Here is a 27,309-nt window from a genome sequence, read left to right on the forward strand (position 1 = left end):
GACCATGGTTATGTTTGGAGGAAAAAGGGGGAGGCTTGCAAGCCGAAGAACACCATCCCAACCGTGAAGCATGGGGGTGGCAGCATCATGTTGTGAGGGTGCTTTGCTGCAGGAGGGACTGGTGCACTTCACAAAATAGATGGCATCATGAGGAAAGAAAATGATGTGGATCAATTGAAGCAACATCTCAAGACATTAGTCAGGAAGTTAAAGCTTGGTCGCAAATGGGTCTTCCAAATGGACAATGACTCCAAGCATACTTCCAAAGTTGTGGCAAAATGGCTTAAGGACAACAAAGTCAAGGTGGCCATCACAAAGCCCTGACCTCAACACTATAGACAATTTGTGGGCAGAACTGAAAAAGCATGTGTGAGCAAGGAGGCCTACAAACCTGACCCAGTTACACCAGCTCTGTCAGGAGGAATGGGCCAAAATTCACCCAACTTATTGTGGGAAGCTTGTGGAAGGCTACCCGACACGTTTGATCCAAGTTTAAAAATGTAAAGGTAATGCTACCAAATACTAATTGAGTGTATGTAAACTTCTGACCCACTGGGAATGTAATGAAAGACATATAAGCTGAAATAAATCATTCTCTCTACTATTGTTCTGACATTTCACATTCTTAAAATAAAGTGGTGATCCTAACTGACCTAAAACAGTGAATATTTACTAGGATTAAATGTCAGGAATTGTGAAAAACTGAGTTTAAATGTATTTGGCTAAGGTGTATGTAAACTTCCGACTTCAACTGTATATGCCGACTGTTTGAGTGACGACAATACATGTACATTTTTATATAATAACAAATATTTCCTGATCTGTCTTATATCTCTCAGATATAGGACAGACACTTCAGAACAAACTTATTTTAGATTTTCGGGGGGGAACATGTAGTGAATCTGTTATTCAATGCGTTTGTATGGGCTAATAGCAGTAAGGCCAAATACACACTACCGTTCAAAAGGGGTCACTTAAACATGTCCCTGTTTTTGAAAGAAAAGCACATTTCTTTGTCCATTAAAATAACGTGAAATTAATCAGAAATACAGTGTAGACATTATTAATGTTGTAAATGACTATTGTAGCTGGAAACGGCTGATGTTTTATGGGATATCTACATAGGTGTACGGAGGGCCATTATCAGCAACCATCCCTCCTGTGTTCCAATGGCACATTATGTTAGCTAATCCAAGTTTATCATTTTAAAAGGCTAATTGATCATTAGAAAACCTTTTTGCAATAATGTTAGCACAGCTGAAAACTATTGTTCTGATTAAAGAAGCAAAAAAACTGGCCTTCTTTAGACTAGTTGAGTATCTGTAACAATCAGCATTTGTGGATTCAATTACAGGCTTAAAATGGCCAGAAACTTTTTTCTGAAACTCATCAGTCTATTCTTTTTCTGAGAAATGAAGGCTATTCCATGCAAGAAATTGCCAAGAAACTGAAGATCTCGTAAAACGCTGTGTACTACTCCCTTCACAGAACAGCTCAAACTGGCTCGAGCCAGAATAGAAAGGGGAGTGGGAGGCCCCGGTGCACAATTGAGCAAGAGGTCATTACATTAGAGTGTCTAGTTGGAGAAACAGATGCCTCACAAGTCCTCAACTGGCAGCTTCATTAAATAGTACCCCCAAAACGTCAACAGTGAAGAGGGGACTCCGGATGCTGGCCTTTTAGGCAGAGTTGCAAAGAAAAGCCATATCTCAGACTGGCCAATAAAAATAAAAGATTAAGATGGGCAATAGAACACAGACACTGGACAGAGGAACTCTGCCTTGAAGGCCAGCATCCCGGAGTTGCCTCTTCACAGGTTTTTTCATTCAAATGCAGGAAATCTCTCTACACTCCATGGCAAAATGTGTAGAATTGCAGGAAATAACATTTAAAGCTGTAATATGTAACTTTTTGGACGACCCAACCAAATTCACATAGAAATGTCAAATTCACATAGAAATGTGAGTTACAGATCAAGAGAGGGGCACTAAAACTTTAGGCAAGGTGGGGGGGGGTTTGAATATGTGTACTTCCCTTAAGTCAATAAAAGCTGCATTGAGGCATCAATGATGGGCTTATACATTTATAAGCATCAAATCTAACCTTTACTACATTTGCATGACTACAGTACATTTAAACATGGGAAATTGACAGTTCTGAAATGAATTATTTTGTCATTGTTTTAGAATAAATCTCTTAGAATGAACAGATTTAGAAAACAAATGATGAGAAAGGAAGGAGTAGCCTAAAGGGTGACACACGACACATGACATTCAGGAGCCTTTAACAGCATGGAGTGGAGAACGGGTAACAGTATCCTGGTTATCATCTGTGCTTCTCAGAACATTACACACAAACTTATCTCATATCGTTCACTGTCTCTCCCCCAAACTATTTTGCTTGTTTTTAAGAACAACATAAGATCCGAAACACTGCTACCTAGAACACTTCTGAAAATGAAGCTTTTCAATCATCAGGACTCTACAACCCTGCCTGCACTCTCCACCAATGGTATTCCAGTTCAAACTGAGAATTTAAGTACAGCTCTTTTGTGTAATTTCAGTGGAATTCCCCAGAGAGTTCATGAACAAAGTCCAAGATACATTTTCTCAGATTATGTGGCATCAAGTCACTAACACCAGTCAGTTCTTAGTTCTGACTGATAAATCCCAGTTAACTCCAGGTGAATATATCCAGTCCGTGTAAGTACATTGACTACTTGGTGTTATGCCTCATTTAACTTGTAAAAAGGCAGGGTACAACCACAGATAACGTACATGACATACCACAGCATAGTTGCTGCCGCTACCTAAACACCATCTCTCATTCAGTTGGCAATAGCTGTGGAGATCGATAGTCTTCTAATAGTGCACAAAGCCCTTCATAGTTATCCAAAGATTATATGCTCATTATAATGTCCTTCAACATTGTCCTTCAATCCAAGATTCCAATCACAGTCCATGCAGTCACATAACAGCACAGGTCTTGGCTTTGGTCTTCTGAAAGTCTGACACCACTGTGGGCAGGTCAGGTCTGCTGTGTGAGATCCTCTTGGTGCTCCTGGAGGGCTTGTTGCATTTGACGTTCTTGTTGCTCTTGTTGACGCAGGCCAGCGTGGCCACGTGGAAGATGTCTCTGACGCTGTTCTCAGACTGCAGGGATGAACACTCGATATAGGGAGCACTGATCTGCTTGGCCATGTTGGAGCCCTGAGTTGGAGAGAGAGAGAGAATAACACAAATATATCAGTCTGGAGAGCTGTCTAGTACGAATTGTTCCCAGCACTTTTAACACATGATTATGTTTAAGCTCATGATTTTAAATCAAATGTAGAAAGACACGACACCCACCTGATCATAGGACACTGGCGTATGTCCACTGTTAGATTTGGTAAAGAGGTCTGTGCGGAGGTCTGACTTGCATCCCACCAGCAGCATCTTGGTGTTGGGACAGAATTCCTGAATCTCTCCTTTCCACTATATGGGTGAAAGAAAAGGGAGAGATCAACATTAGTCTAGAATTGGAACCCTATGGAGGGGGATTAAAGAGAGAAAAAGCCTGGTGATTATGCTCTCTCCAGAGGAAGGATCACTCTCCCTCTCACTGGACCACACTCCTCTCAGCTGGCACAATACTGAGCCTAAGTGACATCCCAGGTCAAAGGGCACTGAGTCACAATGGCCATGTCTTGGAGACCACATGTGAACAAGGCCTGTTAGACTACTTCTGAGCCTCACGTGAGTTTGTTTTCTCCCCCGCTCTCATTGGTGCTACCCTAGTATTAGACCCCTCTCTCATTGATACAGCCTTAGTTTTCAGCAGAATAGGGATTTTCAAAGGCCACTTCCCCCAGAAACATAAATGGAGGCCTTTTCAGAAAGGGTCATGGGTCAAGGGGACTGAGTGAAAATGCCATTGGGACAGGCCACTATAGCTTCACGGACTAGAGTAGGCTATATCACCACATAACACTCACCTTCTTCAGTACACTGTCCAGGGTGTCTGGTCTGCTGATGTCAAAACAGATGAGGACTGCATCCGCATCAGGGTAGGAGAGAGGCCTCACATTGTCATAGTATGCAGAGCCTGCAAAAAAACATCACCATGTTGTTGTCAAGTGAAAGTGGATCTATGTGGTAAGTGAGTCACAGTTCTTCCTCAAATCCCTGCAACTTACTGTAAGTTAACAAACATTTCCCATTCCACAGATGCATTGACTCAAACAATGACAAGGTTATTTGCAGAGCAGGGTCAGATTGCAGTGGTTTCCATTCCAAACAGGATAAGTGAAAATGATTTTATAATATAAACTTGTGACATACTTAGTGTACACTAAACATCTTAAACATAACTCTATGGCAGTGATAATTTTGGCACTCTTTGTTTTAGATTTAGTCTAGTCTTAGTCACATTTTTGTCTTTTGAACAATGATTTTGTCTAGTTATTGTGAAAATGACGAAAACAGTGGGCCCTTTTAGTCAACTAAACGTTCTCTCACTTTAGTCACATTACATTTGTATTGCCTCATTAACCTATAGTAAACATGTATCACTGACTTCCATGTACACAAACATACATTGCCTTGTCTTACCAACATAGTTTTCTGCATAAAATCACATTCTCTTCCCAACAGCAGAAACATGACAAACATATGTAAAAAATAATAAACTACTAATTCCATGTAAATTCCATAATCAGCCTAGATGGATATTGTATATCACATACAAGACAAACCTACAACACAGAGAGAGAGAGAGAGAGAGAGAGAGAGAGAGAGAGAGAGAGAGAGAGAGAGAGAGAGAGAGAGAGAGAGAGAGAGAGAGAGAGAGAGAGAGAGAGAGAGAGAGAGAGAGAGAGAGAGAGAGAGAGAGAGAGAGAGAGAGAGAGAGAGAGAGAGAGATATATAACTCATTGTTATCAACGTTCCACAGACGCAGCAGCCACATTGATGTCCAAAAGTACAACGGGGGCTAATGACTTTGACTGTTTCGCCGGGTGATGTTGTCGAGTCACTACACCTCAAGTCCGAATTAAGTCCACTGTGCTCGAGTCCAAGTCACCAATAGTCGAGTCCCTTTTCTGCTGGAGTCTGAGTCCCAGTGCTCGAGTCCTGGTCCAAGTCCTCAAGTCTGAGTCACTGTGTCCACTTTAACTCAAAATAAAGTTAGATATAGCATAATGGCAAGACGAATTTAGTCAATAAATTGTTTTGTATCCCTTTTCCTTTCTTTCCAAATGTTTGCATATGTTTGCATATAGGTACCTGTAATGTTACCAGGGCCACGTTCAGTTGGAAAAACGTTATTGGACGTTGCAGAAAAAAATCCCTGAATAGAGCCGACGTTATTCCTTATTCAACATGTCAGAGAGGAATGTTTGTTCTACACTGAACAAACATATAAACTCAACATGCAACAATTTTAAAGATTTGACTTACAGATTTGAGTTACAGTTAATATAAGGAAATCAGTCAATTGAAATAAATAAATTAGGCCCTACTCTATGGATTTCACATGACTGAAAATACAGATATGCATCTTTTGGTCACAGATACCTTTAAAAAGAATTAGGGGAATGGATCAGAGAACCAGTCAGTATCTGGTGTAACATGTCTGGTGAGTATGCAGGCCATAGAAGTTCTGGGACATTTTCAGCTTCCAGGAATTGTATAGAGATCCTTGCGACATGGGGCTGTGCATTATCATGCTGAAATGTGAGGTGATGGTGGTGAATGAATGGCACGACATGGCACGACATGGGCCTCAGGATCAAAAATGCAAATGTGTTCGTTGTACGTAGATAAATGCCAGCCCATACCATAACCCCACTGCCACCATGGGGCACTCTGTTCAAAACGTTGACATCAGCAAACCGCTCAGCATACACAATGCCATACATGCTGTCTGCCATCTGCTCACTGAAATCGGTTACGACGCCGAACTGCAGTCAGGTCAAGACTCTGGTGAGGACGAAGAGCACGCAGATGAGCTTCCCTGAGACGGTTTCTGACAGTTTATGCAAAAATTCTCAGTTTGTGCAAACCCAGTTTCATCGGATCCCGCAGGTGAAGAACCCAAATGTGGAGGTCCTGGGCTGGCATGGTTACACATAGTCTGCGGTAGAGGCCAGTTGGACGTACTGCCAAATTTTCTAAAACTACTTTTGGAGGCGGCTTATGGTAGAGAAATTAACATTCAATTCTCTGGCAACAGCTCTGGTGGACATTCCTGCAGTCAGCATTCCAATTGCACTCTCCCTCAAAACTTGAGACATCTGTGGCATTGTGTTGTGTGACAAAACTGCACATTTTAGAGTGGCCTTTTATTGTCCCCAACACAAGGTGCCTGTGGAATATTCATGCTGTTAAATCAGTTTCTCAATATGCCACACCTGTCAAGTGGATGGATTATCTTGGCAAGGGAGAAATACTCACTAACACGGATGTAAACAAATTTGTGCACAACTTTTGCCAGAAATAAGCTTTTTGTGAGCATGAAACATTTCTGGGATCGTTTATTTCAGCCCATGAAACATGGGACTAACACTTTACACATTGAGTTTATATTTTTGTTTAGTATACATAACCTGTTTCTATCTGAACGTTCCAAAATGTTTCGTCCTGCTGAACAAGTTGTGGCCTAAACAAATGGTTAATGGTCTGGTCTGCAAGTAGCCTAGTTTTAGAACGGCCCTCAATATGCTTTATAAAAGTAAAATATGGCCCGCCTATGCAAAATATAAAGAAAAAAACGTAGCGCCGTTATTATGGTTCATGTCTTTTGAACAGTAGCCAAAGGTGTCAGAGTCTATCTAGAGGATAGCGAAAGGAGTCAGGCGCAGGACACAGGTAAGAGTAAAACCACTGTATTTACTCCATCCGAGAACGGAACAAAAATCCTGTTCTAAAACAAACACAAGACAAGATACGAACTCCAACACACGAAAAACAATCACGCACAAAACAGAAAGGGAAACCAGAGGGTTAAATAAGGAACATAATCACGAGATGGGAACCAGGTGTGTAAAACAGACAAAACAAAAGGAAAGCCGGTGACGTCGACCGCCGAACACCGCCCAAACAAGGAGAGGGAACAACTTTGGTGGAAGTCGTGACAAAAGGGCTAGATTCAAGATGTTTTCTCTATAGAAAAGAGGGAGACTTGGCTACAATGGCTGCAGAACCTGTATATGAAATGCAGTGGGAGGGTTCAGCGAGACTACAAATTCCAAGTCAGACTACTTTTCTATAGCCTACTCAACAGAGAGAAAAACACAGCGAGACTGTTGTTTTACTATTAAACTCAATGCTGCTATTGTTATTAATTTTGAAAATCAGCTTGTGTCAAAGGGTAGCTAACTAGAAGGCTGGAGTCGCCTGCGCAATATGTATAATCGGACGCGGAGACGGAGGGGACCCTGTCTGCACACATTCATCACCTGCTCCCCCGCAGGTCACCAGCTGACGTAGGCTGTGTTTGTCAGGTGTGACGAGTCCTTAATATAATAATAATAATAATATTATTGAACAGAACTGTGCTGTGCATCTGTGCTGCTAATATTAATTGTGCTTAACACTGAAACACTCTCAATCTCTCCAAAAACTCTTGTCCAGTCCACTTAGTAGTCCAATTTTAGTCACAGAGATAATTTAGTTATAGTTTTTTCTTGGGTATATTTAGTCAGCTATAGTCTCGTTAATTGGCACTGAAAAAATAGTTTTTTTGACTAATATTTTAGTCACTATTTTTGTTGACGACATTAACACTGCTGTACGGTGACCTCTGTGTTTTCTTTGGTAGTAGTGGGTGTACTATGGATTACAGAGAAGCCTTGGGGCCGTTATGTGGTGGACTGGGTCACGTTGCATCCAGGTAAAGAAACCAAACCAACACCAATGTCAGGAAACTCCCCTCTCCCCATTGTCCCTCTGTGAGAAATGGGGAGGATTTTCTAGTTTCCCAAGGTACAGTGGACTACAGTGGGAGGGGTCTTCCCTCACCCACGTTAAATACTGTTTAAATACTGTCTTTAATCCCTACTGTCTAGGGAGGAAACCGTCATATCTCACACATACTTCAAACAGCGTATGTGCCTTCCAGAATCCTTGGGATGTCCCTACCCCATTGAGGTTGAAATGTAAAATGGTTATGGTTATGGTTAGGGTTATGGTTAGGTAAGGGTTATGGTTATGTTAAGGTTAGCATGGGGATTAAGGTTAGGGTTAGGGTTTAGGGTAGGGATGTTCCAAGGTAGGGATGTTCCAAGGATTCCGGATATCATAGACCTTTCAAACAGTCTCCATTGTAGGAAAGAGTTCCTCATTCTGAAGAGATATTTGTGTCATTCTCTATAAGCTCCATGCCAAAGGGACTTTACTTTAGAATACAAAGCAGTGTAGAATAACTTGGTTCTTGAATCGTGCCATTGAATTCTAAAGAATGTAGCGGCAATTATGCTATTTCACATCATGACAAGAAATCATAACAATCCCTCAAAACCGGATCCACTACTTCTGAAGCTGGCTTTACAACGAACGACCCCACCCAAACCAGAAATATGTTGTGATTCACAAATAGAATCCAGATGATCTCAATGTGGACCAGTATAAGGACTAAAACACCAATGACACCATCTGTCTTTTTTTAAGTTGAACTTTTAATTTACCTTAACACAATTATACCCAGTTTGAATTCTCAGGAGTAAACTTCTATACAAGTGGGCCCATTTGGATATTTGAGTAGAATGCCTATGAAGCATAAGCTGTGGTCTGACACAGACTACAACTTCCCTGAATGATTTTCACAAACAAATCCACACCAGCAGATGTAAACAATTATGAAATATTTTCATGTATTGCGAAGCAGATCCTGTAGGTTTAACAAACAGTCACAAGATCCCTATTTTCATAGCCTATACTTCAAGTCTTATAAACGGCTCGACCAGGATGCGTGAGAGATGTGGAATGTCTACCTTCTGGTATGAATGATTTTCTATGGAAACATTAAAATAGTGTTGTAGGATTGAGCTGATGGAAATGGGAGATTTACAGTTACACAGTAACCTACTACACAGACTGTTAGAAATGGGCATTTCAGAGCTGGAGAAAAGTATACAAAGAGATACTGTTGTATCTGTCACTGTGAGACAAATAATGAACAGTGTAAGAATGGCAATCAACGTAACGAAGACACCTCTCGTCATTCAACATACGGCTTATCTATCAGTGAGGTGGGTTAGGGGGGATATACTTTAGTACCTATCTAATAGAACACTGCCTTCGGAAAGTATTCAGACCCCTTGACTTTTTCCACATTTTGTTAAGTTACAGCCTTACTCCAAAATGGATAAAACATTTTCCTCAGCAATCTATACACAACACCCCATAATGACAAACCGAAAACAGAAATTCCTTATTTACATAAGTATTCAGACCCTTTCCTATGAGACTCGAAATTGAGCTCAGGTGCATCCTGTTTCCATTGATCATCCTTGAGATGTTTCTACAACTTGATTGGAGTCCACCTGTGGTAAATTCAATTGTTTGGACATGATTTGGAAAGGCACACACCTATCTACATAAGGTCCCACAGTTGACAGCGCATTGTCAGAGTAAAAACCAAGCCATGAGGTCGAAGGAATTGTCTGCAGAGCTCCGAGACAGGATTGTGTCAAGGCACAGATCTGGGGAAGATTACCAAAAAATGTCTGCAGCATTGAAGGTCCCCAAAAACACAGTGGCCTCCATCATTCTTAAATGGAATAAGTTTGGAACCTCCAGGACTCCTCCTAGAACTGGCCGTCTGGCCAAACTGAGCAATCGGGGGAGAAGGGCCTCGGTCAGGGAGGTGACCAAGAACCCGATGGTCACTCTGAAAAAAGCTCCAGAGTTCCTCTGTGGAGATGGGAGAACCTTCAAGAAGGATAACCATCTCTGATGCACTCCACCAATCAGGTTTTTATAGTACAGTGGCCAGACGGAAGCCACTCCTCAGTAAAAGGCACATGAGAGCCAATTTAGAGTTTGCCAAAAGGCACCTAAAGGACTCAGACCATGAGAAACAAGATTCTCTGGTATAATGAAACCAAGATGGCCTGAATGCCAAGACTTTCTTAATATTAGAGATTGCACACCAGGTGTTGTTAACAAAGACACACACCTCCCACTTGAGTTTACCCATTGCTGCCGTTTGATCTGCCATTACATAGAAAAAAATAGCTAGATGTATATTATCCATGTCCTTGTTTAGCCATGATGCTGAGAAACAGGACATTACAGTTCTTTAGGTCCAGTTGATAGGGTAGTCTCGAACAGAGTTCATCCAGTTTGTTCTCCAGTGTATGTTAGTCCACCAATAGAACATAGGGTAGAGGCGGATTGTTTATTCGCCAACGTAGTTTCGTCAAGGTGCCCGCACGTCGACCTCTCATATGCCGTCTTTTCCTTTTCCAAGTCTCTGGGATTAGGGCCTGGTCTGGGGTGAGCAGTATGTCCTGCCCCGGCGACTCATCGAAATAGAAATCTTCATCCAAATAGAGATTAGTGATCCCTATTCTGATGTCTTTTCGGTCATAGAAAACAATGGCGGCAACATTATGTACAAAAAAAGTTAAGATCAGTGCACAAAAACACAAAATAGCCAGGAGCCAGTAAAACGTCAGCTATCCATTGCAGCGCCATATACAGTACTTGTGGTACTCCAATTTCCACATGAGACTCATTTGTGATAACAATAAACAACATTATCATATAGCTCAAAACGTGCCACACTATCCACAAGGTTATCAAAACAATTCCAACAAATCAACATTATCACACCATCATGTTGTGACTAGAGAGGGGGCTGCCGGTTCAGTGGAAGTCCTTAGAGGTGTGTCAGCCCTGGTGTATGTGGTGAGGTCTGGTTTGTGTGTGTGTAATGCAACCTTCCCTGGTGTATCCAAGGTGGTCCCCAACAGGAACAATAAATGAGTGTGTGTGGTAAGCTCAGCTTTTCTTGAAGCTGTGGTGTAATCACTGAGTCGTGTCCTGGACAAACCCAAGGGATGCGCCACAATCAGCTGGAAGTCACAGAGCAGATGAGAGGCATCCCAGAACAGTCTCTCACTCTCCCCTTTTACACCACACTGCACAGAGGCAGCCCAAAACACTCCCTCATCCCACCGCTACCCCCTTTCTAGACCCCCCTCTTCACCCTTCGACCCCTCTCCACCCTACAGAGGCAGCCCAAAGCACTCCCTCATCCCACCGCTACCCCCTCTCTAGACCCCCCTCTCCACCCTACAGAGGCAGCCCAAAGCACTCCCTCATCCCACCGCTACCCCCTCTCTAGACCCCCCTCTCCACCCTACAGAGGCAGCCCAAAGCACTCCCTCATCCCACCGCTACCCCCTCTCTAGACCCCGCTCTTCACCCTTTGACCCCTCTCCACCCTAAAGAGGCAGCCCAAAACACTCCCTCATCCCACCGCTACCCCCTCCCTAGACCCCCCTCTCTACCCTACAGAGGCAGCCCAAAGCACTACCTCACCCTTTACTAACCACTCTCCACCCCACTGGAGCCACACAATCACCCAGCCAGACTGGAGGGCTTTGAGGCTGTAGTATAGAAGGTAATTACCTCCAGACCTGGGGCTGGAAGGAGATCCCACAGGGACCTCTATATGGGATTCCTGTTGTGTGTCAGGCTGTGAGGGGGAGCGGCTTTATTAAACAAGTAATGCAAGCTCTCGGATTGAAAATCTGTGTATGTTGGCCAGGGGAAAATAAGTGTCTTGTTTTGATACCGCCCTTTAGCGTCAGCTTTTCTCCTAATAGACAGCTGAAATAATATATCACAAATCTACCCATATAGTAACATACAAAACAGGCGCCAATGCAAGGTTTGCCATTACCTCGGAGTGCAGATGACAAAAATAAATTTCAGAAAGTAGCCTAATAGACGGTGATTTCCCAAGACTGATGTACAATTTTATACAGTCAACACCAGTGTCTGAGTTCCCACATTATCAGTCTTACATGTTCAAGGGTGTGAGGGTGGGTGGTTTCAGATGTAGGCTACAGAATGCTGGTGGTGTACACAAGGTTTCCATAACTGTTATCTGACTCCCTATCTAACCCTCTCCCTCACATTCCAGAAAGGCAACATCGGACTGTTCCCCTCAGAGTGAATGACAGTTACTGTAAAGCATATAATGTGGCCAGTACTGCATATCAGGATTTCATGCTTGTCTTCTGATGTGGAAAACTCTCGATTTTTCATGGTATTTAGTAGCTACAGCAGGAATGACAGTGACGCACGTTTTCAGAACGCGAATAATGCGCAAAGGGTCCTTCCTTACCTGAAGTGTCCCACAGACGGAGTTCAACTCTCTGCGTATCGATTTCAAAACTGGCCGTGTAGTTCTCAAACACCGTGGGAATGTAGCCCTACAAATGAAAGACAATATCCATTGTCAACATCAATGCAGTTTAGAAATGTTAAAAAGTTGCGAGCTGATTGATAACGCGCAATTATCATGCCAATAAATAGAAAAATATGTCACATAAAACTCACCTCTGGAAAGGAATCTTTTGCAAACACATTTAGTAGAGCGGTTTTTCCACATTCACTATCCCCAACGACCACTATTTTGCATTTTATGCTTGGATTTAAATCCATTTTGGAACGGTGTGGGATATGGCTCGCCTTCTTTCCATAAAATATAAAGAAGAATGAAGTCGGGATCAATAGAAAATCCGAAGGTTGTATGATTCCCAAAATGTATGAGCGGACTGCATCAGTCAGCTGCGCAGAAGAATCTATTCTGAAATGAGAACGTCTCGACGGCACAGTAATTTAAAAATTGTCAAAATAGAAAACCTTTAAATAATTAACATGATCCCCTAGGAGAGTGAAATACTGTGAATTCCAAGGGTCGTAGCCAGTCCGGTATTCGAGAGCTCCAGACCAGTTATGAGACGCAACGGTCCACAGACAGTGTAAGTTTGAAGGAGTTTGAGGAGAGTCATTCCTATTTCAAGTCAGGGAGGGCGTTGCGCAAGTAAGCTATTTAGCCCATTATGCATCAGACCAAGTCTCTCATGTATTTCAGATAAGAAGCTAACGCAGCTGCAGTGGTGGGAAAAGTACGCAAATGTCATACTTGAGTAAAAGTAAAGATACCTTAATAGGAAATGACGATATATACTAAAGTATCAAAATTAAATGTAATTGCTAAAATATACTTAAGTATCAAAAGTAAAAGTGTAAATGATTTAAAATTACTTATATTAAGCAAACCAGACGGAACCATTTTGGTGTTTTTATTTAAGGATAGCCAGAGGCACACTCCAAGACATCATTTACAAACGAAGCATTTGTGTTTAGTGAGTCTGCCAGATCAGAGGCAGTAGAGATGACCATGAATGTTCTCTTAAAAAAGCAGGTGTGAATTTGAGCATTTTCCTGTCATGCTAAGCTAAAAAAAAATGTAATGGGTACTTTTGGGTGTCATGGAATATGTATGGAGTAAAAAGTACATTATTGTCTTTAGGGATGTAGTAAAGTAAGAGTAAAAGTTGTCAAAAGTATAAATAGTGAAGTGAAGTTGTTTTTTTTAAACAGTAAATCAAAGGATAATCTAAAATGTAAAAAAAATAATATCATTTTGGGATCCTTTGGAACTTATAATGTATTCCTGTTAGTTTTATTTGTGTTCATTGGACTTTGAATGAGCTGTCTGGATTAGCCTCAATACTTTTATTTCTTTGCTTTGTATGTTTATAACCACTTTAAAGGGGTTGAAGGGTTGCACTTTCTTTCACTGACTGTAGTACTGAAGCCACTGTGATGTTTGCCTGCAATGCATATCAATAACCTTGAGAGTGATGAATACAGCTGAAGTTGTGCATGCCTGCTGAGAGAGGAGCGCCTCCCTCACTATGCTCCCATATTGTCCTGAAGCAAACACAACAGGAGACTCAGCAGACTCATCTTAATCCCGACCTGAAAGGAATTATAATCAGCGCTGGGGTATCTGTGGTAGCAGGTATTAAAGATGATATCTCTCCTTGAAGAAGTGCAACATGTAGGGCAAGTACCTTAGAGTACACTGTGTACAGTAGCTACATAATGCTATGTTATGAGTCCTTTATGATAATACAGTATCTCGAAATAACAAATATCACTCAATAACAATATTCAGGTGTGGTGATGGAGTGTTGCTGTATTAGCGAATGTATTAGCAAAGGGCCCGATGCTGTAATAGTTTCTTTCTATGGCGGTCTTCACTGTAAAGAAACATGGTCTTGCATAGTAATGGGGTGACTTCAAACACAGTCAGCTAGATAAGAGTGAGTTAAACTGTTTCTTTCACTGAATATGACTCAAGCTTCTTTCACACTCTGATTGCTTTTCTGTCAGGCTACATAGTAGGCCTTGCCAAAAAATCAGAACCTTTCAATTACAGATTCTTGCAGTTTCTTCCTCCCCGAGAGCCTCCATTGTCGTCGGAACACATTCTGTGGAACACACAGGGATTCTGACACAGAATAGTCTTTGTTGTCATCTGTAACCTAGCTAGAAGGTGGCCGTTTGAGACAGCATCTCAGGGCCTACCAAGATAGAGGACAAGATTGTAGTTTATGGAAACAATGGCTAACTCTCTCTCACTCTAATAACACAGATTCAGTGCAGTTTTAATGAGTCAAGCGTTTACATATTGTTAGTCACATGGTACACTATATTTATAAAAGTTTGTGGACACCCCATCAAAATAATGTGTGTGCGTGTGTGTGTGCATATATTTGTGTGTGTGTGTCTGTGTGTGTTCGCGTGTATGCATATGTAGTGTATGTGAATCTGTATGGGTTTTGTGTGAGAGTGCAAATGTAGTGTGTGCGTCAGCGTGTATGTATATATAGTCTTGTGCATAGAATCAGTGAAAGATCGGGTAAACATTAATCAGCTATTTAGCAGTCTTACGGCTATTTAGCAGTCTTACGGCTATTTAGCAGTCTTATGGCTTGGGGTAGACGCTGTCTCTGAGCCTGTTGGTCTGATAGCCGATGTTCCGGGACTGTTTTTCAGACGGTAGCAGAGTGAACAGTCTATGGATTGGGTGGCTGGAGTCTTTGGCAACATGACTGTAGTGTAGTATTTACTGTACTGTTTTTGCGCATATTACTGTCTTATACTATAGTATTTACTGTAGTGTTTTGCTGACATTACTGTAGTATTTACTGTAATGTTTTTGTTTTATCTTTGACATAGTGGGCATAGCGGGTCTTTCTCCTTTAGGAAACGTACTGCACAAATATACAAATAGCACATTTTCCATAACCTGTAGGTAGGTAGGACCAGACTCTGAATGGGTACTGAAAGATCTTATAGTAAGCACTACATAATCAAGGGATAATACAGTGTATAATATAGTATTCCACAGTATACTACAAAATGCTATAGTAAGCAATACACGATCGAGAGATACTACATTGTGGAATTTAGTATTCTACAATTTATTTAGTATTTAGTATTCTACAGTACACTCATAGAAAAAATAGGTACTATCTGGGACCTAACAGGGTTCTTCAGCTGTCCCTGTAGGATAAACCTTTTTGGTTCCAGGCAGAACCATTTTGGTTCCATGTAGAACCCTTTACACAGAGGGTTCTACATGGAACCCAAAATAGTTCTACCCGGAACCAAAAAGGGTTCTCCTATGCGAACAGCCGAAGAAGCCTTTTCAAGTGTATACTGCAATATTCTAAAGTAAGCACTACATAATCAATGGATAGTATTCTACAGTATACTGCAAGATTCTTTAGTAAGCACTACACGGTCAAGGGATACTACAAAATTCTACTATACAAGTACTACACATGATCTCGGGCTACTACAGTTACTGCAGTTGCAGTTTACTGCAGAATTCTATAGTAACTGTAAAAAAAAAATACGTGGGCTATGGTGCAGTTTTGTACCAATTTTGCTTTAAAGTTGATAAACCAGTGGATCCTGTGTTTTATTAAGGGATGCAGTGTGACTTTGCAAAGTTTCATAAAGGTTTTGTTCCCAGCTGGAGTGAGTTATTCCCAACATCTTTCTGTTTTCCATTTTCAATTGAAAGTGTGACAATGGGAGAGGCTGCTCACTCACAGATACATTTTTACATTTTTAATTTTATTTAACTAGGCAAGACAGTTAAGAACCCCTTCCTATTTACATAATGGCATACACCGGCCAAACCCGGACAGCGCTGGGCCAGTTGTGTGCCACCCTATGGGACTCCCAATCACGGCCGTTTGTGATATACTGTGAACCATCAGATCCTCCTCTCCACCCTCTCCGAGCTGGGCATCTCCGGCGCGGCCCACGCTTGGATTGCGTCCTACCTGACAGGTCGCTCCTACCAGGTGGCGTGGCGAGAATCTGTCTCCTCACCACGCGCTCTCACCACTGGTGTCCCCCAGGGCTCTGTTCTAGGCCCTCTCCTATTCTCGCTATACACCAAGTCACTTGGCTCTGTCATAACCTCACATGGTCTCTCCTATCATTGCTATGCAGACGACACACAATTAATCTTCTCCTTTCCCCCTTCTGATGACCAGGTGGCGAATCGCATCTCTGCATGTCTGGCAGACATATCAGTGTGGATGACGGATCACCACCTCAAGCTGAACCTCGGCAAGACGGAGCTGCTCTTCCTCCCGGGGAAGGACTGCCCGTTCCATGATCTCGCCATCACGGTTGACAACTCCATTGTGTCCTCCTCCCAGAGCGCTAAGAACCTTGGCGTGATCCTGGACAACACCCTGTCGTTCTCAACTAACATCAAGGCGTTCCTGTAGGTTCATGCTCTACAACATCCGCAGAGTACGACCCTGCCTCACACAGGAAGCGGCGCAGGTCCTAATCCAGGCACTTGTTATCTCCCGTCTAGATTACTGCAACTCGCTGTTGGCTGGGCTCCCTGTCTGTGCCATTAAACCCCTACAACTCATCCAGAACGCCGCAGTCCGTCTGGTGTTCAACCTTCCCAAGTTCTCTCACGTCACCCCGCTCCTCCGCTCTCTCCACTGGCTTCCAGTTGAAGCTCGCATCCGCTACAAGACCATGGTGCTTGCCTACGGAGCTGTGAGGGGAACGGCACCTCAGTACCTCCAGGCTCTGATCAGGCCCTACACCCAAACAAGGGCACTGCGTTCATCCACCTCTGGCCTGCTCGCCTCCCTACCACTGAGGAAGTACAGTTCCCGCTCAGCCCAGTCAAAACTGTTCGCTGCTCTGGCTCCCCAATGGTGGAACACACTCCCTCACGACGCCAGGACAGCGGAGTCAATCACCACCTTCCGGAGACACCTGAAACCCCACCTCTTTAAGGAATACCTAGGATAGGATAAAGTAATCCTTCTCACCCCCCTTAAAATATTTAGATGCACTATTGTAAAGTGGCTGTTCCACTGGATGTCATAAGGTGAATGCACCAATTTGTAAGTCGCTCTGGATAAGAGCGTCTGCTAAATTACTTAAATGTAAATGTAAATGTAAATGATACAGCCTGTAATCAAACCCGGGTGTCTGTAATGACATCTCTAGCACTGAGATGCAGTGCCTTAGACCACTGCACCACTCACCACTTTGATAACACTGGCACCAGGAATTATTCCCAACCTGTATTAAAGCCGACCTGCTACCAATGTCAGCCACCTAAATTTGCAATAATATAGCCGCAAAGGCGGAAAAATGTCAAAGGAAAAGTCGTTTGTGAGCACGTGCCTCCTTTGTGGGCAGACCTTTCTTCACATTAAAAAACTGCTGTCAGTTTGGATTTTGCAGGTGAGCAGCATTGGGTATCTGCTTAGTTGATTTCCCAGCAATCACTTCCTCAGACGAGTGAGATCCTTTCTTTGTCTTTGCCCCAAATGGCACTATATTCCCTATGTAGTGCACTACTTCCAACCAGAGCCCTATGGGCCTTGGTCAAAAGTAATACACTATACAGGGAATAGGGTGCCATTGAGGACACATACTTTTTTTGTCTTGGTTCTCTGTTTGATGCCAGGACCAGGCTAGGAAGCAGCTCAATATGGGGGACCCACCTTCAACAGGCACCTAGCTGAGTCCATACAAAGCAGCCTGTGCTGACAACCCCCAGACAAAGAGAAAAATATGATTTCCTGTTTAACCTGTGTGCAAACAGAGATGCTGGATGCTGACTACAGCTTGTACTTCCACCGAAATGGTCCTGGGAAGGTTGCTCTGATACAGACAATCACAGTTCGGATTGTACAATGTCATGTTTATTTTCCTCAACAGGCATCGTTGATTGGGGGTAAATACAGACTTCGTAATGAAGGTTTGGCTCCACTGACTTGAAATGTTTGGCTTAAAACGAAAAGTCACAGCCAGCTAAGGGATCCTACCTAGTATGTATGATAATTGTGTATTCATTTGAATTAAATAACGATGGATTTTCTTCCTAAAGTTTTGCAAGCTCTTCATGCCATATTGTTGAAGAAAGAAAATGTCAGAACCAGACTCAGAAGTTATTCTTTACACGACAGTGTTCTTGCGCTTGTATAACACCCAACTCACAGTCATCTATTCTACTGACAGAGAGTGTTGGGTGTGAGAGTGTTGAAGAGACATCAGTGGAAGCTGATATAGTGTATTTTCTCGCTTACATTTGACTTGTGAAACACCTCAAGAACACAACCTCACTGGACTGTGGTTTCATATGTTTTTACAGTTGTTTTAGAGCATTTAATTTAAGAATGTCAGACTAATAAGAATGTTACACCACACATTTTACGTTTACATTTTAGTAATTCAGCAGACGCTCTTATCCAAAGTGACTTACAGTAGCGATTTTGTTGTTGTTGTTGTTGACACTCAAACTGCTCAGTCCACATGAGTTCACCCAGCTACAGAACCATGAAAACAACATTTCAGAAACCTAAGGGGCAACGTGTTCTTATGGTCATGCATTCTAATTGGTGAATTAAACATTGCCTTGTGTTTGGATGCAATGACTCTGTTGTGAGAAAAGGAGAACAAAGCTCTGGCTTTCCTTTTTTCTCTATCATTCAAAGAGAGAAGGTGGGCCTCCCGAGTGCACAGCGGTCTAAGGCACTGCATCGCAGTGTTTGAGGCGTCACTACAGACCCGGGTTTGATCCAAGGCTGTGTCACAGCCGGCCCTGACTGGGAGACCCATGAGGCGGTGCACAATTGGCCCAGCGTCGTCTGGGGGAGGGTTTGGCCGGCCGGGATTTCCTTGTCCCATTGTGCTCTAGTGACTCCTTGTGGTGGGCCTGGCGCCTGCAAGCTGACTTCGGTTGCCAGCTGGACGGTGTTTCCTCCGACACATTGGTGCAGCTGGCTTCTGTGTTAAGTGAGCAGTGTGTCAAGAAGCAATGAGGCTTGGCAGGGTTGTGTTTCTGAGGATGCATGGCTCTCGTTATCCGCCTCTCCTGAGTCCATAGGGGAGTTGCAGTGTCGGGACAAGTCTGTAACTACCAATTGGGGAGAAAAAAATGGGTAAGAGTAAAAAAAATCTATAGAGAAATGGAACCACTGCAAATGTAGGTAATTACAATGTACTATTGTTATTAACAATATCCTGACCTGATAGTCAGAGCATTTCATTTTCACAGTATGACATTCGATGATCTTAACCTTGTTCTAAAGACTACCACACAGTTATACAGTTAAACCACCACTGTCACCCCTCACCACCACAGTGGCACGCTATGTCAGCTGACCAGCCTAGCTGCCGGCCAACCCAAGCAAGGCTGTGCTGGGAAGTTCAATAATAATGGGATGAAAAAGAAAAATGACATTTCTGTGGGCACCAATTCTAGGATTCCCACCATGCTGTCAGGCTGCATCTCCGTCACTCAGCCCCAGTTAAGGTTGTGAAGTCACAGTATACTGTAGAGGTGCTGGGGGGCGGGCACAGCGAGACTTTACAGGCGTAACTTCTGTCACCTCGTGTGCCCCAAGCCAGTGCTCCTGTGGTGGATTCACAGCGAGAGAGTATTCTGGTGGAAGGGGAATGAACACTGAATGCTTAAAATCATGGGGAGGTGGACCTCTTTTGATTGATAGTCTGAATTTGTGGGGGGTTTTGTGGCATTTGAATGTTGTTTCATGTTATCACAAGTGCACGTATTGTTGTTTATGTTCACACCATTAATCCTCACATCCTTAATATTTTCCCTTTTCCTCCTGTTTCTTTTTGGTTCAGGTATTGCAATCTTATCTAACTCGAATGAACCATTTTGGATTCCCTTTTGTGAGCAATTTACCTTGAAACTCATTAATATTCAGTATTTCCAGCTCAGTCCACTTGGTTATTAGGCTGATTGATGCTCATGTTGTACTGGTTGTACACCGATGGACTACTTTACCATGATTAGCATTCATAACGAAATACTAAGCAATAATAATTGTATATTTCCCCCTTCTGTAACCATTGTACTTTGTGCCACAAAAGTAGCAAACCTGGAACTGGAAGGTGAAATAGCAAAGCAACCGTTTCAATAACAACATGTAAGCACAAATGTAAATGTGTGAACAGATACAACACAAGTGAACAGGTACATTATTTGATGATGCCAGCTTGCATTTACTGTACAAATCTCTGAGGTGATGAATTTCTGTGTTACTCCATGACTCCCTATGGACCTGGCGTGATGTTGATGTTGTGCCATGTAATGTGGCAGGTCCTGAGACACCGTAACTGATGGGAGAGTCATGCAGACATGGGGATCTGCAAGTGTTGTGTGTCTTGACAAGTACCCGTGTGCTCATGTTATCTCGCACCTCAGCTGTGGGTCACTGTCCAGTGAATAAGCGACCTACACCGTCACCTTCCTAACACCAATCCGTACCCAACACTGCTAAGTGTCTGTAAAAATGTTTCTGTGGTACTGGTGACATTTGTATTTAAGTCAGAAGAAACGGCTGAGGTTTTACCAGCTGCTTTTACAGTAGCATAAAAAAAACATAGCTGCATGCATACACAGCCAATAAAATATTATACATACAAGCATGGGCTAATTAACACATTATTTTAAAAATCAACTATATATACATTTTGTGGTGGCTGCTTATCACTGGCCACATAGCATTTCGTTCTCCATATACCACGTTTCGCAATCTTCTTGTGAATTGTTTATTTCCAGTACCCCTAATCATTTTTTGCTTCTTTCAGGAAACAGAGACAACTTGTTTAGTTGAAATACGGCTTCCCCATTCTAAGTAGAGTAAAGAATACACTCCGAGGAGTCGTTTCTTCGTCCACTTATTACCCAGGGTTTCAGGTTAAACAGCAGACCTGCTCCTCTAATTCCCCAAACAGCAATTACCTATCGAACGACAACCATGTTTCTATTTCTGGAAAGCTTTACAGCTCTATTCATCCCTTACTCATTTATGGGATAATGAGGTGATGATTCAGCCAATTCCGTTCAACCACAGCAGCACATCTGGAGTCACTTCCATTCCCTTGCATCTATTTCTGTGGAATAAAGTCACACAGTATTTCTTTGTTTAAAACAAAAATTGAATGAGGAAAATCTTCTTCATAATGATCACATAAGAAGGATCGTTCATCAATTAAGTAAATGTTTTGATGCTGACAGAAAAATCAATTAGTTCACTATATCAAAACATTACAGCACCAAACCCCAGTCAATGCATAACCTCCAGTGGCAACCTGTGACCTTGTCAGTCTTTGAGGAGACAGGAGAGATCACAGCCAGGTTCATAGTCAGCAGTGCTGCTCCTTCAGCCTTGATCCTGTACCACAGAGGCCATGAAAGAGAATCTCTAAGCAACACTCTTAGTTATCTTGCTCTCTCATTCTCTGTCACACTCATAGACATGAATTCTTGATTGGGATATTTCACTTTTTCCACTGATTTCTAATTCTGAAGGGGGAAAAAACATTGTCAGAGCTCATGGTACCGCAGACATTGGCTCCAGTCCTGCCACGTCAAAGCCTTGATTCAGCCTCAGGTCACTCAGAGGGAAAATAATGTCATCAATCAACAGGGAGAGAAATCCTCGAAACAAAATGGTTGACCGAAACTCACTCTAGGGTTGCCTCCATGGCAACCAATCACGATCCCTCCCATTGATGTGGGTAATCAAACATGAACGTTACTACTGATAGGGAGCTGGGACTACCCTGTCATTAGTAAAATCCTGGGTTGTTCCCCTTTTAATTTGATTTTAGATGACAACAGAGGGTTCTGTATGGGGCACACAACACATTTCAGACATGTCATATCCTCAGACGTACCAGAGGAAACATACCAGAAAGTGGTCTAACATACCCCACTCTCAGTCCAGCTGATTGCCAGCTGTAAGTGTATAATAGTTAGCATCAGATAGGCCAGTTGTGATGGACCCCTTTCGTATCCTGCCAAGAATAACCTGGAAGTATGGTCAATTACAACACAGTGGTCAGCCTTTTGGACTGCTGGGCGAACCCAGATGAATGCTACAGTACCACTACACTCAATTTGTAGCAACATTACCGAGACAAAGCACCATCTCTCTCTCCACATTGATACAAAGTTGGCTAGCCTATCTAGACAGGCCAAATATAAATGTTCAATCATGGGACAATGTAATAATACTGTAGAGTAGGCCTCCAGTAAATCAATGCCAAGGCTAACAGAGTTATCACAGGCCTTCCAGACTAGCTTTATCACCACCATGGGTCCTTCCCAAATGGCACCCTGTTCGCTATATAGTGCACTACTTTTGACCAGCGCCCTGTACCCTATATAGTGCACTACTTTTCAGTCGGAACCATAGGGACCTGGTCAAATGTATTGTACTATATAGGGAATAGGGTGCCAGGAACAGGGTGTCATTTGTGAGTCAACCTGAATGTCAGCACATTCCCATCAAGCTGAGGCTGCTGTTCTATCAAACACAGGGGCCAGGCTATCCGATGTGGTTAAAATGAAATTACTCTGGTGATGATTGTCTATTGAATGGGAGCATACATTTAGAGATGTAAAGATAAATCGGTAGGCTAGGCTACCTCGGCCTTCTCAATGTCTTTCTATTCCTGAAATAATACTCTGTTTCTGAGACGAATGAAGCTTAGCAAGGGACTAACATAGAGACCTTGAACTGGTTTGTCCAGAAATCTTACATGAAGTCTAGATGAATACACAATACATTAATTAAACACTCAGCTGATGCAGTAAATTACAACACATTGAGCTCATAATTAGGTTCGACATAGACATGCAGCATCTATAAAACCTTCACACAAATGTTCCTTTAATTAAACTGCTGTCACAGTGACAGAGATTGGCCTGAATAAATATGCATTAGAAACAGAGCTTTACAGCAGAAGAGATGACAAGTGACAGGAAATGAGAAAAGATGGCAACAAAACCCGTCTGTTATGTCTACAAGCAGATGTTTTATCACCAGCTGGGCCAAGTGAAGTAATATTCCTCTATTCATCTCATCCCCCACTTGTCTCTATCTATCCACAGACAAATCACAGATCAGTTATGATATGCTGAGAGTCAGGGAATGACAGTCATCGTATATCAGCAACACATTGAAGTTACACTAAAACACCATTCAGAAATGCTGTTATGTCATACAAACACTACAGATTCAGTGGAGCATGTAAACACAAATCATACTGACTGTGATTTTCAGAAGTGTTTGTGTCCCTGTCCGCCCGTCATTGTAAATTATATTGCAGGTATGTGTGGAGCCTTGAGAAATGGTGGTTGAGCATCTCTAAGGATGCAAACTGTCTGTCTGAAGTGTACATGAACGTTCTTTGTTTTCAAACACGGTTAGTGATACGGTATCAAAGCGGGTGCCTGGTACATTAACACACTTCCATTTGTCTCCTCCTCTCTGGCTCTCTACTGTGAGCTTTCTGTTGTTGTCATCCGTTCAATAACATCTGAATCTTTCATCAGGAAGATAGCGAGGTAAGACCGACAATAGTTACTCTACAGGACATGTACTCTCGTGACAGCCTTGCTGTGGTGAGAAACGTTTGAATAATTTGAGGTGACCAGTCTCACTGTTTCTACATTTGCTGTGTGAATAAGAAGATATGGAATGTTCCTTTGTTGCTTAAGTATCACCTTGCCACGGTCTCTTCTTGCCTCCAGAGAGAGAGAATGAAAGAAAGAGAGAGAATGAATGAAAGAAAGAGAGAATGAAAGAAAGAGAGAGCGCTCAAACAAGTTAGTGGGTTCCATGCATGTAGTTGTTTGTTTTGGGTCTTAGACAATTCCGAGTGCCCGTGAGGTTTCTTTGATCATTTATTTTACAGTAAGCTGTCTTGGAACCAGTTAGCCAGCCAGATAAGTCATCAAGGATGTGTTAAAGTTGTTGCTCTCATTGCAGTTCTTTCATGCGCTTGGCCAACTTTAGCAGCTACACACACAAAAAAGGCTTGTTCTAATGGTCGGCAGCTCACAGTCTTGGGAAACTAAAGCGAAACTTTGGAGTCTAGACTGCTCAGAGACGCTTTCAACTTTATTATGAGCTCACAGTGGAGACTGCAGTAGCTTTGACATAACTTGTTCCAGGGAAAATGTACAGGATTAAATCATTTTTAGAGAAAACCAGGCAGTGCACACGCCGTGAAAAAAAATCAATTCCATCAATCCCTGTGAAACAAGTCAGAACTGATCTCGTATGCTGCAGCTGATAAATGTATAGAATTTCAGCACTTTAAAGTGATGTTCCCTTTGGTGAGTGAAATCAAACGCACTTGCATATAGAATGGAATTTGCAGGAGTGCTGTGAAGATTAAGCCTGTGATAACAGTTGAGTGAAACATATGGTTAGCCATCAGCAGAATCACAAACTAGAAAGAACTAAACAAATCATGTTCTTTCAATTTTAAATTAATGCTAGACGAGAGTAAAGCTGTACCCAGATAGCACACATACAGTGCATTCAGAAGGTATTCAGGCCGCTTGAGTTTTTCCACATTTTGTTACATTACAGCCTTATTCTAAAATGGATTAACTTGTTTTTATTTTATCATCCATCTACACACAATGCCCCATTATGACAAAGCAAAAACAGTTTTCTTAAATTTGCACAATTAAACAAAATAAAAAACAGATATCACACTTACATAAGTATTCAGACCCTTAACTCAGTATTTTGTTGAAGTACCTTTGACAGAGATTACAGCCTTGGGTATGACGCTACAAGCTTGGCACACCGGTATTTGGGGAATTTATCCCATTCTTCTCTGCAGATCCTCTCAAGCTCTGTCAGGTTGGTTGGGGAGTGTCGCTGCACAGCTTTTTTCAGGTCTCTCCAGAGATGTTTGATCGGGTTCATGTTCAGGCTCTGGCTGGGCCACTCAAGGACATTCAGAGACTTGTCCCGAAGTCTCTCCTGCATTGTCTTGGCTGTGTGCTTAGGGTCTTTGTCCTGTTGGAAGGTGAACCTTTGCCCCCAGTCTGAGGTCCTGAGTGCTCTGGAGCAGGTTTTCATCAAGGATCTCTCTGTACTTTGCTCCGTTCATCTTTCCTTCGATCCTAACTGATCTCTGCCGCTGAAAAACATCCCCACAGCACGATGCTGCTACCACCATGCTTCACCATAGGGAAGGTGCCAGGCTTCCTCCAGATGTGATGCTTGGCATTTAGGCCAAAGTGTTCAATTTTGGTTTCATCAGACCAAAGAATCTTGTTTCTCATGGTCTGAGAGCCTTTTGGCAAACTCCAAGTGGGCTGTCATGTGCCTTCTGTCTGGCCACTCATTTAACATTTTACATTTACATTTAAGTCATTTAGCAGACGCTCTTATCCAGAGCGACTTACAAATTGGTGCATTCACCTTATGACATCCAGTGGAACAGCCACTTTACAATAGTGCATCTAAATCTTTTAAGGGTGGGGGGTGAGAAGGATTACTTTATCCTATCCTAGGATAGGATAAATTAATTTGCAAATAAATTCATTAAAAATCCTACAATGTGAATTTCTGGATTTATTTTCTTCTCATTTTGTCTGTCATAGTTGAAGTGTAGCTATGATGAAAATTACAGGCCTATCTCATCTTTTTAAGTGGGAGAACTTGCACAATTGGTGGCTGACTAAATACTTTTTTGCCCCACTGGACTCCAATCAAGTTGTGGAAACATCTCAAGGATGATCAATGGAAACTCGATGCACCTGAGCTCAATTTCACATATCATAGCAGAGGGTCTGAATACTTATGTAAATATGGCATTTCTGTTTTTTGTTTTTAATAGATCTGCAAAAAAATTTTTTTTTTAAGTACGCTTCGTCATTATTGTGTTTTGTGTGATGAGGATTTGTATTTATTTAATCCATTTTAGAATAAGGCTGTAACTTAACAAATTGTGGAAAAAGTCAAAGGGTCTGAATACTTTCCGAATGCACTGTACATTGTGTCGATGTCAGCCCTATCTTTACATGATACATCAGGCTGATTTAGTATGGAGAATGTTTGTACATTGGCAAGATGTCGCCGAGATGTCGGCATTAGATCCCATTCGCCCTTCAGTCGCTGTTTGGACGATGCATGTCAAAGCTGCATGCTGCCTAGTCGCTCTAGAGACAAAATAAAATGTTTATGGCCAATCAGTTTCATGGTTTTGAAAGCCTAAACATTTATTTAGATCATTTAAATTGGCATGGGACAAGTACTGGTTTCAGAAAATGTGATGTTATTCATTTATTTAAGCCTATAGGCTTTAAACATATTTTCTGATCAAAATTATTGCCAACCAATTTTTTTTCACCAGGTAAGTTGACTGAGAACACGTTCTCATTTACAGCAACGACCTGGGGAATAGTTACAGGGGAGAGGAGGGGGATGAATTGTCACGAATATTACCGAAGGTGACTCCCCTTCTTGTTCGGGTGGCGCTCGGCGGTCGTCGTCGCCGGTCTACTAGCTATCGCCGATCCGTTGTTCTGTGTTCCTTTAGTTCTGTCTAATTGGTGGCACCTGTTTCTTGTTTGGTTGTTAGGGTAGGGTTATATATAGTTTGTTCAGCCCGCTTCTGTTTCGTGCGGGCTTGTTCGTCTGTTTTGTTTTTTGAGTGTATTTTTGTTTGCATTTGGGTTTCACGCTGTCCGTTTATATTTCTGTTCATTTGTTTTCCTACTTTTGTTCATGTTATGTTTCCGGGACATTAAAGCGTGTTTTTTTCCCACATCTTTTGCTCTCTGCGCCTGACTCCACACCTCATCACTCATTTTTTGTAACATGAATGAGCCAATTGTAAGCTGGGGATGATTAGGTGACCATGATGGTATGAGGGACAGCTTGGGAAT

The 27,309-nt window shown here is 42.3% G+C and overlaps 1 protein-coding gene across 1 annotated transcript; it reads right to left on the bottom strand.

The window, feature by feature from the left end:
* Window positions 1–2,067: 2,067 nt before the first annotated feature.
* On the bottom strand, window positions 2,068–13,004 carry LOC118366985 (rho-related GTP-binding protein RhoE-like). The gene is made up of 5 exons (XM_035749885.2): window positions 12,555–13,004; window positions 12,340–12,427; window positions 3,977–4,086; window positions 3,351–3,476; window positions 2,068–3,209 (listed from the first exon to the last, which is right to left on the bottom strand). Exons 1-5 carry the CDS (start codon window positions 12,657–12,659, stop codon window positions 2,967–2,969), a joined length of 672 nt encoding a protein of 223 aa, XP_035605778.1. The 5' UTR covers window positions 12,660–13,004; the 3' UTR covers window positions 2,068–2,966.
* Between the last annotated feature and the right edge of the window lie 14,305 nt (window positions 13,005–27,309).

This window comes from Oncorhynchus keta, chromosome 34, assembly GCF_023373465.1.
Source record: "Oncorhynchus keta strain PuntledgeMale-10-30-2019 chromosome 34, Oket_V2, whole genome shotgun sequence".
Classification (NCBI taxonomy): domain Eukaryota; kingdom Metazoa; phylum Chordata; class Actinopteri; order Salmoniformes; family Salmonidae; genus Oncorhynchus; species Oncorhynchus keta.

Coding starts and splice junctions, on each gene's coding strand:
- LOC118366985 (XM_035749885.2), bottom strand. CDS start 12,659: ATGGATTTAAATCCAAGCATAAAATGCAAAATAGTGGTCGTTGGGGAT. Junction 12,428..12,554: donor CAAAAGATTCCTTTCCAGAG/GTGAGTTTTATG, acceptor TTTCATTTGTAG/GGCTACATTCCCACGGTGTT. Junction 4,087..12,339: donor CCGTCTGTGGGACACTTCAG/GTAAGGAAGGAC, acceptor GTTTTTTTGCAG/GCTCTGCATACTATGACAAT.